Source organism: Castanea sativa, chromosome 3, assembly GCF_040712315.1.
Source record: "Castanea sativa cultivar Marrone di Chiusa Pesio chromosome 3, ASM4071231v1".
Lineage (NCBI taxonomy): Eukaryota > Viridiplantae > Streptophyta > Magnoliopsida > Fagales > Fagaceae > Castanea > Castanea sativa.
The window spans coordinates 37,333,097-37,344,152 of record NC_134015.1 but is presented as its reverse complement, the minus strand read 5'-3'; the positions used below and the strand labels follow the sequence as shown (position 1 = coordinate 37,344,152).

Genomic DNA, 11,056 nt, shown 5'->3' with positions numbered 1-11,056 from the left:
TTTTATATGAGAAACAATATGGAGCTTCAAGTGCAAAAGGGCAATTTATTCCATTGATTATTATTTAAATGAAAAAAAATCAGGATTATTATTTAAATTATGTTTTATGTAAACTCCTTATCATTCATTTTTTGAAGGTCTATATATGGGCATTGCAATCCAAAATTTTTGAATTAATTTTATTATGCAATCAAAATTTCCATGCTCACAATAAAGAATCCTAGAGAGAGAAACAAATAATAATAAAAAATTAAATTTTTTAAGAAATAATGTATATTTATTTTATTTAACACTTCCTATCATGGGAGAAATTATTCATTATATATAGAAGACCCTATCAAGAATGTCTAATTATCTTAATACTCAATTATATAAGAGAAAAGTAGATATACGACTTTTATGCCATGACCCTCATGTGATGGAGAAAAAGTAATGAGTCCATGTGAAATTGATGGACAATCAATTATAGTCTGTCACGTTAAGGTTGTGAAAAAATGTTGTGGTTCTAGAATAACTCAAAATATAATAACATATGTATAAATTAATTAAGTCAGATCCTATCACAATCTTAATCATATCATTAAAATTTTGAATGGTTTAATAGTAGAATTTGTGATAATTTTCCTATTTTCATTAACTTCTTAATCATTATGGCATGCTCACCAACCAGCCGTCTCTTCCATTATCTATTTGATCATGTGAACACATTGAATAGGTTGCAAATGTTTGTTATCAAGGAGCAGGATTAGGAGAGACCCAAATTGGTGGGGGCCAAACCAACATGGCGTGACTCACATAATAATTATATCCTGGCAATGGTTTAATACTCCTATCCTCCACGTTGTAAACGCCCATGTCATGACCTCCTACAATGCCTTCTCGATGGCAATCAAAGTAGTCATCAGTAAAGTAAATACAATTCCCCTTATATCTAGCAAGGTTTTGAGATGAGATACACAAGGAATCATTTATTCCCACAAAGAATAGATTATCTCCAATGTTCTTTACCATTCTCCATTTCAACTCTCCTTGATGATGATCTAATTTATAAACCACAAAGTCAATCGTTTTGTAGGAATAAATATGGTCAATACGAGAAATTGGTTCCAGTTTGTGAATCTTTCTAACCATAAAAAATTCACCGGATATCGTCCTCGCCAAAGAAAAGTAATTGAGAATAGTCCTCGGAAGAGATGGTACAAGTTGTGTCATATTTGGCAAGGAAGCACTATCACCAACCCACAATCCTCCATCATTACGTAATACATAGAACTTCCCCTTATGGGAAATTATATCATGATTCATATGTTGATCATTTTGTTGAATAAGAGTCCATTTCTTGTCCCCATTTTTGCAGAAAGCTAAATCTAAAACCATACCGTAGATGGCCATGGCCATGTACTCTTTGGAAGTAGTAGGGTTTGATGACAACACAAGCTTATGTATGAAAACATCTCTTACATATGCTATGCTTTCAACCTGTACTTTTGCTGGTTTAGGTAAGTTTGGTCTTACTCTCAAAATTAAATATTCTTCATCAGCCATATATGGACGGTATCCTAATACATCAGGAAATGTGTCTATTGGAGGTAGTTGTATTTGAGCCCTTGTGAGTGGATTGATTAGATTTAACTCTGGATACCCGTTAATCATGAGTACCCAACCATGTGAGGATCCTCGTAACAACTTTCCCTGCACTTTTGGAAGTTCCAACTTATACATCTTATTTTCTAATATGCTAAAAAATTTGCAATGTGTATCACTTGCATCGTTTGCTGGTGGAATCATCAACCATGGAACTTGGCTAAGTTGATGGTTTGGCACCTTTGGTAGCAAGGATTGGAATGAGTTACAAGTTGAGCGCAATCGGACATAATCAGCATAGATTGTGAGCCGCTTCCCAATCTCATATATCAAATTCTCTGGAAGTTCTGACAACGGACACTCATGTTTATTTTCTTCTGACGCTAGCAGGAACAAAAATAAACAATAAATTTTTTAAATAATAATTTTCTTGTATCTCATAATTCCCGAATTTACATACTAAATAAATAAAATGGTAAGATAAATGTGGTAATTTTTTGGTTTCTTGGGCTTGCCCTTGATCCAAGTAGAAGTTTCAAACACCGCGCGTGACCCAACGGCAATGGCAACGGTTCAGTGCGCACACAAAAAAGTTTAAAGTGAGCGGCAAATTTTAGCCACATGATAATCCTCTTGGTTTAACAGAAAATAACGGCAAAATTAGGAAAAGTTATTTTTTCTTACAATAAGTTGAGGTGTTGGAAATCAAACTCAATCAGAGACTTGAATATAGTCATTGAGTTACAAAGCAATTAACACATATCAACTTCTTGTTAATTATTATAGTTGGCAAAGGAGAAAATTTCCATATGTTGGTGAGCTATATTGGTCAAATATTTGTGTGGTTTTGCCAGAGCAATTGTAAGTAAGAGAAAGGGAGGGGGTAAAAAAACGAAGATTTAGCATATGTTTTCCATTAGCCATAAGATACATAACGAGTAAAAATAACATAGTAATATAAACTATAAAGACTGAGTGAAGATTTTAGATGAGAATTATTATATATGTAATTGTTATGGACTCAAGCTTTGGACAGAAACTTGAGAATTAAGGTTTTATTATAGTTAAATTTTTTCGAATTTAATCTCAAGGTTTTTCTTTTGAATGAGAAAATATTTTACATATAAATCTTTGTATTCTTGTGTATGATTGATCTCTTTTATTATTAACATGGTTATTTTGGTTACAATATTTTTTTGAGTTTGGTTAAAAATAATTGTTAAACTTCTTGATTTAAGAAAAAATAAATTGTAGCCCAATAAATCTTCACAATAATTCGACCTAATGCAACATAGATCTTTAACCAAACCACGCAAAACAACCATTTACCCATTGTATAATTACAATAAAAAAAGCTTGTTTCTATGCTTGTCTACTGTAATGATTATTACTTCAGACTATATGTAAATATTACAAATAATAAAAGAAATTTGTTGATAAATTAATTCCATTTCTACGTATCTGTTTGGTAATATTGTGACAACACAATAATTAAAGTATTAAACTATATTTGAATATGTATATCAAAGTTTGATACAACATGGTAAGATGATAGAATAGAATCATATTTCAATAAATTCTCTAAAATTATCTTTATATTTATACGTACTTTTTGTGAATCTTGCATACAGCATTCCATTATATAAAATGAAACAATTTATAATTAACATCATTATAATTTGTCTAAAGTTACTATCCAATAAATTTTAAAAGAGAAAAAAAAAAAGTTAACAACATCTCCTGTAAATATTGAATTCTAATAACTAACAAATTCACTTTGAATAAAATGATGAAATAAAAGTTTTTTTTTTAAAGACATGTTTCATAAAAAGTTTATAATTGGTTGAAATTTAAATGAAGAAATAAAAATTGAATAGCCTTATACTTCTCAACATTTTAAAAATAAAGAATTTAATCTGTTTTATGTGAGGATAAATCCTGCATTACCAAAATTTTCATTTACTTATAGTATTCATTTTTTATTCTCATTAGAAGTTGAGAGGTCTTTCCAAAAATTCAGAAAATTTCCTGTACCAAGGTTAATGTGATTATACCATGCTATATGTTAAATATAATAGTTTTGTAAGAAATGGAGCTATATTGGGACCCATAGACCAATAATTTTTAATAAATGTTATATATATATATATATATATATATATATATATATATATATATATATCTTTTATTGAAAAAAATATTTTACACTCTTATTGACACACTTATTACAATATTTCAATAATATAAATGCAATCAAACAACAAAATTATGGTTTCAAAAGGAATAAACATTTCAATCTAATATGTTCTTGAATACCAAACATGATCAAAGTATTGAACAAAGATATATATTAAAATTTCACTTCTAGTCTTCTATACTGTGTTGTTATTACTTCTGTTAATAAATCTAGCAATGCAATCATAACATTCTTTTACAATTATTAGCGTCGTTGGTTGTGATTTGTATATATATTAGAAGTCTTGTTAATAATGGACCTTTATAAAGTGATATTTTTTCAATTATAATCAATCACCTTAACATGTTTTAAAAAACATTTGTGGAGATTAGTGTTTTTCTCTTTTAATGAATTATTGTAATTATTGAATCATAAAATAGATAAACAAAAATCATTGCAGTTTTTATTTACTTCCCCAAAAAGTAGATAAATGATAATAAAGTGGTGGGAGGAAAAGATTTCTAGTAAAGAAATATAACACCTATCTGATAGATATAGTAAAATTTAAACTAATGACATCTATTTCATGATGATTGCTTTTATTATCAAGTTAAAATACTATTTTGTTTTCACTGTAGGCTAAACCCCCAATCTGTTATTCGGCAAATACAAAATTTTACCTGTTGACCTAATTAGAACCCTTATATAACATTTGTTTACAAGCGTTAAAAATCTAAAAAAGCTTAAACACAAATTAAGTAATCAAGAAAAAATTCTAACAAATACTTCATAATGGAATGACATAATAAATAATACTATTTTATTATTGAAATAGATAAGACTATTAGAAAAATTAAAATTAACCTCTTACCCGGAATTAGAGCTGGACCCATAACAACATAACCAATGCCATCCATCTCTCTCTCTCTCTCTCTCTCTCTCTCTCTCTCTCTCATATATATATATATATATATATATATATATATGTGTGTGTGTGTGTGTGTGCGCGCGCATGCATGCATGCATTAGAAGCACCTAAGGGGTCATTCAAATAGGGGCATGTGCTTTAAAGTGATTTTAAGAGCATTTAAGTCCATGTTGCACTATCAAAATTTGATGGAAAACGGTACTAGAGTGAAAAGTTTAAGGTCTATTGATTATTATTTAAATGAAAAAAATCATGATTTTTATTTAAAATATATTGACCGTAAATTCTTATCATTCATTTTATGAAGGTCTATAGGCATTGAAGTTCAAAAAATTTGAATTACTTTTATTATGCAATTAAAATTTTCATGCGCACAATAAAGAGTAATAGAGAGAGAAACAAAATTTTACGTCATAACATTCTCTTTAGTTTTTATTTTTATTTTTATTTTTTTTAAGAAATAACATTTTTTTTATTTAACACTCCCTATTACAAGAGAAATTATTCATTTTATAAGGAGACGACCCTATCACGAATGTCTATTTATTGTTTTGCTTAATACATCTTTTTGTGTTATTGCTTATAATTAGATTTGCATGTTGTTTCTTATTGCTTAATTACAAAAGTAAATTGTTGAAATATATCCAAAAATCTTAAAGCAAATTTCACTTATTTTAATTTATTTTTGTGATTGCTGTGTGAATTGGTGTGTAATACAGTGTCATACTAAATCTTTGATTCCTAGGCAGTTTCGCGAATTCGTTATGTGATTGTGCAAGATTGGTTGAAAGTTGTTCAGGGGCCTTTTTCGGTTGCTTGACCACGTGTGGTCCGTTGGGGGGGGTGACCTTGCTAGACCTGGATTCGTTTGGAAAGTTGCGTCCGAAATTCAACATTGGGCCACGTGGTCTAACGGCTACTGGCGTACTTTTAAGCCTACAAAGCCATTAAAGCCAAAGTCTAAGAATCACGATAATGGTTAAATAAATATGTACTATGTGTTTGATATAATAGTTTTGATTAATAGTTGTAATAGTAGTTGGAATAAAGTAATGTATATTTAAATGTGAAGTAATCATGTACTCAATAATGTATATTTAAAGATGATGATGCGAAGAAAATCAGTAGGCTGGATGCTTCGGATTTCAAAGGACTAGCGACTGCCTTGATGGCCTGAAACAGAAAGAACGGTTGATCAAAGGTAACCGAGGTCGTCGGCCAAGAACCCTCCGATGCCAAAGTTAGTTTTCTCTCTTAAATTTTGGAGTTTTAACTTTTCAGGAAATGTCAAAACGTACATTTTTCTGGTCTGAATGAGTGTTTATATAGTGCACCCTAGAAACGGTTATTAGGCTTGTAACTTCCCCTATATTTGAGGAGTTTTGAGGGTTCAGGGATAATTTCTACAACCGTTTACATTTTCTCATATAACTGTCACTGGAAGTTATGCATGTGATAAGGAGTTGTAGTATTGAACTTGGATTTACTCATGTCTTGGAACACTAGCATGTAGGCAAGTTCTTGCTTGGGAATTTTTCTAAGTGTTAGGGGTAGTCTTCCTGACGAGCGTACCTTTCTCCCACGGAAGGTCGTTCTTCTATGGACGACCTTCTCATGGACGGTCATCCTTACATGGACGACCTTCCTACGTGGGGTGCATCTTCTGTAGGCAAGCATCTTCCCACACGACAAGCTTTTTACAACGTTCGCTTTCCCGTCCTTGTCCTGGACGACCGTCATGGACGATATTGGAGTTGGTGTATTTTATCATCCCCCATCAAAAGATATGGAAGCAAAATCACTTATCTTTGTATGGTTTGTAGCTCCAGCTGTACAGCTTTTGTGAGTTGATAATATCCCAGCAGAGTGATGTTAGGATTAGTGCCCTTAAATCCTATTGTATGATGCTATGTATGACATTATGTATGACATGATGTATGACTTAATATTGTGATTAATAAAGTTGTTTTATAATTATCTAAAATAATAGTAACATGAATATGGGACATTATCATATAGTCTATGAGATGCATTGTATGTGATTTATGTGAAAAGTCACAGAAGATGTAAATCACAAGTTCTTTGTAAACTCAGAATATATAGTTCATAGTCGGTGATGAAATTGGGCATTTCATCTGCAAAGACTATAACGTATCAACTAAGATGATTTGTCTTGATCATGGAAGTGGAGACTTCTAGTTGATATGTTGATATGTTTTAAGAGTTAAGACATATTGAACGGAATCTATTTGTGGACTGCTGTGAGATTTATTATTCTCTTAACAACTGTCAAATGAATAATAAATCTCACGACTTCTATTTGCATGAACTCTTAATCCTGAGAGAATAATAGACCTGATCATGAGGTGTAGGTTGCTTTGATATATCAAGAGTGAGATCTAAAGTAACGGTCAAAATCTCAGTATGTTGGGCAGCCGCATTTAGTGTTGATGGAACATATATTCTCAAGATGGAATTCATAGTCTCTTGATGGAGATATAAAATATTCCCTTGAGATAAGTTTAATGGGTTCAGTTATTCAGAGAGTTAGGCCTAACCACTTTAGTAAGAAATTATTAAAGTATATATTTATGAAATTGGATTTCATAAATATATAATGAATAACTTTAAAGGATTAAATCGGGTACTCAAAGATAAGATGTAGTAATTTACAAAGTGGCAGTCTGCAATTATGACTTTGTGTTACTACGAATATTTTATGAAAGGGTTGCATGTATAATAAAGTCTTGGGATATAATTTATTAATAAGGCCTAGAGTGCAATTATATTTATATAGTGGTATTAAATATAATTAATGGTAACTTTGGACTTGTCAAGAGTTGACGGAAAAGCCCAAGGCCCATTGGACTTAGTGTCTTGTGGTCCCTTTTGGTCCCACTCCAAGCCACACTAAAGCCCAATTACCCCCCCCCCCCCCCCCCCCCCCCCCCCGCGGGGGGGGGGGGGGGGGGGGGGGGGGGGGGGGGGGGGGGGGGGGGGGGGGGGGGGGGGGGGGGGGGGGGGGGGGGGGGGGGGGGGGGGGGGGGGGGGGGGGGGGGGGGGGGGGGGGGGGGGGGGGGGGGGGGGGGGGGGGGGGGGGGGGGGGGGGGGGGGGGGGGGGGGGGGGGGGGGGGGGGGGGGGGGGGGGGGGGGGGGGGGTGTGGGGGGGGGGGGGGGGGGGGGGGGGGGTGGGGGGGGGGGGGGGGGGGGGGGGGGGGGGGGGGGGGGGGTGGGGGTGTGGGGGTGGTGGGGGGGGGGGGGGGGGAAGGCCCAATGGGCAGCCAGGTTAGATAATCAGTTAGTTATAAAAGGAAAACATACAGAATTTTTTAAGACATAAAAGAAAAAAGATACGGTGTGGGAGAGAGTGTGAGACACTGCTCATTTTCCCTTGAAAACTGATTGAGAGACCACACATCTTGGGCGTAAAGTGGAATTGGAGTGAAGATTAAAAGTGTTCCCAAGTGCTTCTAATCTTTGTTTTGAATTTCTCCACACCAAGGTACGCCATCTTGTTCTTAAATTCTAAAATTTACATAGTGCACGTTATCGATCATGAATGAAATAGATCGTTGTTTGTTGCTTCCGCTATGTGTTTTGTATGAGATACAAAACCAGAATTTTTCTTTCAAGTGACCCCAGCGGTAAAGAGGCAGTTTGCCATGACAACTTCAAGATTGAGGGGGAAAAATGGGTGCAGCTGGAGGGAGAGAGAGTATGTCCAACTATGTGTAGGGGCTGGTTAAGCTTGCCCCTCTTATCATGCACTTAAATAAGTTTTCCCCATTGACAATACTTTTTTAGTTGTTGTGAAGTTATGAATATTGTTACCTTCCATGAGAAGGGCTTTTGTATGGAATATTTGTGTCTTCTAAGAGAAGGGTTTTATGTAAGATAGATTTGTGTCTTCTAGGAAAAGGGTTTTGATATGAGATCTTGGTGCCTTCTAGAAGAAGGACTTTAGTAATAGAACTCCATGCCTTCCATGAGAAGAGCTCTTAATATGAGTGTTTGATATCTCTTGAGAGGTGTGGATATGGTAAAAGATATAGATGTTTTGTGGAATGTAGTATTTGTAATATATATGATATATGAAAGTATGAGAGATATGGAGGTTAAGGATAGTAAAAATGTGAGATTATAATCTCTGGAGAAGTTGTAGAGATTCCTTTCCAAGAGGAAAGATTTTGTAAGAGAAGAGTATGAAGATGCGTTAGGTATTTGGAGATAGGACCAGTAAGATAGATGTATCTTTTGAATATGGAGAGTGAGAGAATGAGTATAAGAGAGGTAATAGTGATGTAGTGTGTTTAGCAAATGTTGTTGGGATTTATTGCTGGGATCTTCTGCTGTAGGAGTAGTAGAGATTGCTTTTCAAAAAGAAAGATTTCGTAAGAGAAGAGTATAAAGATGTGTTTAGGTATTTGGAGATAGGAGCAGTAAGATATGTGTATTTTCTGAATATGGAAAGTGAGAGAATGAGTATAAGAGGGGTAATAGTGTTGTAGCGTGTTTAGCAATGTTGCTGGGATTTACTGCTGGGATTTTTTGCTGGGGGATGTATGAAGGCTTATGAAGGGCATTTATGAGCTAAGGGCTGAAGAGTTTAGTTCCTCATTTGGAAACTAAAAAACTCAGAAGCTCAGAACTTCATTCAGAGCTTAAGAAAATTATTAGAGTGAGAGAGAATAGAGAAGTTTTATGAGAGAGTTGTTCTTCTCCCTTTTGTCTTGAGGTGTTGATGAAGGGTTTTGTTTATAGCTGAGTTTAAGGGGGGGGGTTTAGTAAATAATCTCAGCCAAAATTTGTCCCAATTAGCAATAAATCTTCAGAAAATCTATCCTAGGATTTTGCCAAAAATGGTATGTTTAGGTTTAAGGTGTTCTTGTTGTTTTGAGTAGTAGCTACTAGGGAAAGAGAAGCAGAAAATGAAAGTATTTTAGCAAGAAAAAGATAGTTACTTAGTTAGTTTTAGTTCTTAGCCAAATGAGGAAAAATCAGTAATGTTAAGGCTGCTAAGTCAGCTGTCACAACTATTCTGAAAAAGCTGTCCCAACTGTCAGGAAAAGTTGTTACAGCTGTCATAAGTCAACTGTTACTTGGGGCAGAAGCAAATGGGGTCAAATGTCAGGCTGCTCGAATTTCAGGATTTATTTCATAGATTTGACTGAAAATGGTAAGATCTCTTTTAAGGGTATCTTACTATTTTGGGTGTAGCAGTTGGCTGTTGTGATTTCAGCATTAAATGGCTGGTGATATTCGTTTCAGCCAGGTGTCAAGTGCTGAATACACTACTAGGGTTCTGCTGGAAAGGCTTCCTTTTTTGGGTGTTTGTATTTTTGGTCCAAGGTTCTATTACAACACATTTTTAGTAAATAAGAGAATGATTGGTTGATAGTTAATGAAGTTTTAGAGATTTAGTCGAAGTCTCATTGTGTTGTGACTTAATCTTGGTGATCAAGAAGAGCATTTAATGCTCTGCTCTAGCAGCTGGCAAAAGGATATCTGGTCTGATTGTGGCAGACAACAGCTGTGTATTAGAGATATCATGAATATTCTATGTATTTGGAGATTGAAGATAGCCAATCAGATTAGGCCATGTGTTTGAATTGGATTTTAGCTGAAAGTAGTAATGTAGTTTATGTAGAATAATATAATTAAGTTTCTAAATTTGTATAGAAACAGCTAGGAATTGAATGAATAGTTATTTGTTTAGCATTTAGATGGCTGGAGATATTGAGTATTTGTCTTATAATGAATATTAAATTTTAGGAAAAGAGCAATGAGGAATTTTATTATTTTAAGTGCTATGTGATAAGAGATGCTTACCATATGTTACCCACTACACACGGACTCGTCAGAGTTCAAGGAGTTGAAGAAAACACGCCAAGCAACATGTTTCTTTTATCAACTTTAAACCGCTTGAGCTTTACTGAACATACCTCTTGGCCCTTCAAATCACGATTCCCAAAGTTTCCCCAAAGAGACTCATGAGTTTGGATCATAAGTCAAAGATGAGATGACGTACCTTGAGTATTGTTGTCATTTTGTGTGATTATGGGCTTTTGTTGAAGAAGATGCTTTCCATGAATATGAGAGAGGTAATATGGGCCGTGAGCTTTGATTCATCGTGTGAGCCCGATCCATATGTTGATGTTGATGCTATCATGGGTGATGATCCCAATTGATGAAGAGGAAATGTAGATCATGAATCCGCCTCTTGAAGTAAGGATCTCACGGGCCATGTGAGTCCAATCCATGTAGTTGAATGAAATATGAGTTTATTTTAGGTTTTAAATAGATTTACCCAAAAAAACAATAATATGTTGATGTGGTATGGGTTGCCAATGAAGTAGTGCCACATGGGG

General features: G+C 34.5%; 1 protein-coding gene across 1 annotated transcript; it reads right to left on the bottom strand.

Moving 5' to 3' along the window:
- Nucleotides 1–732: 732 nt before the first annotated feature.
- LOC142628892 (putative F-box protein At5g55150) lies at nucleotides 733–1,722 on the bottom strand. Its single transcript, XM_075802924.1, has one exon. The coding sequence runs from the start codon at nucleotides 1,720–1,722 to the stop codon at nucleotides 733–735; it is 990 nt and encodes a 329-aa protein (XP_075659039.1).
- Between the last annotated feature and the right edge of the window lie 9,334 nt (nucleotides 1,723–11,056).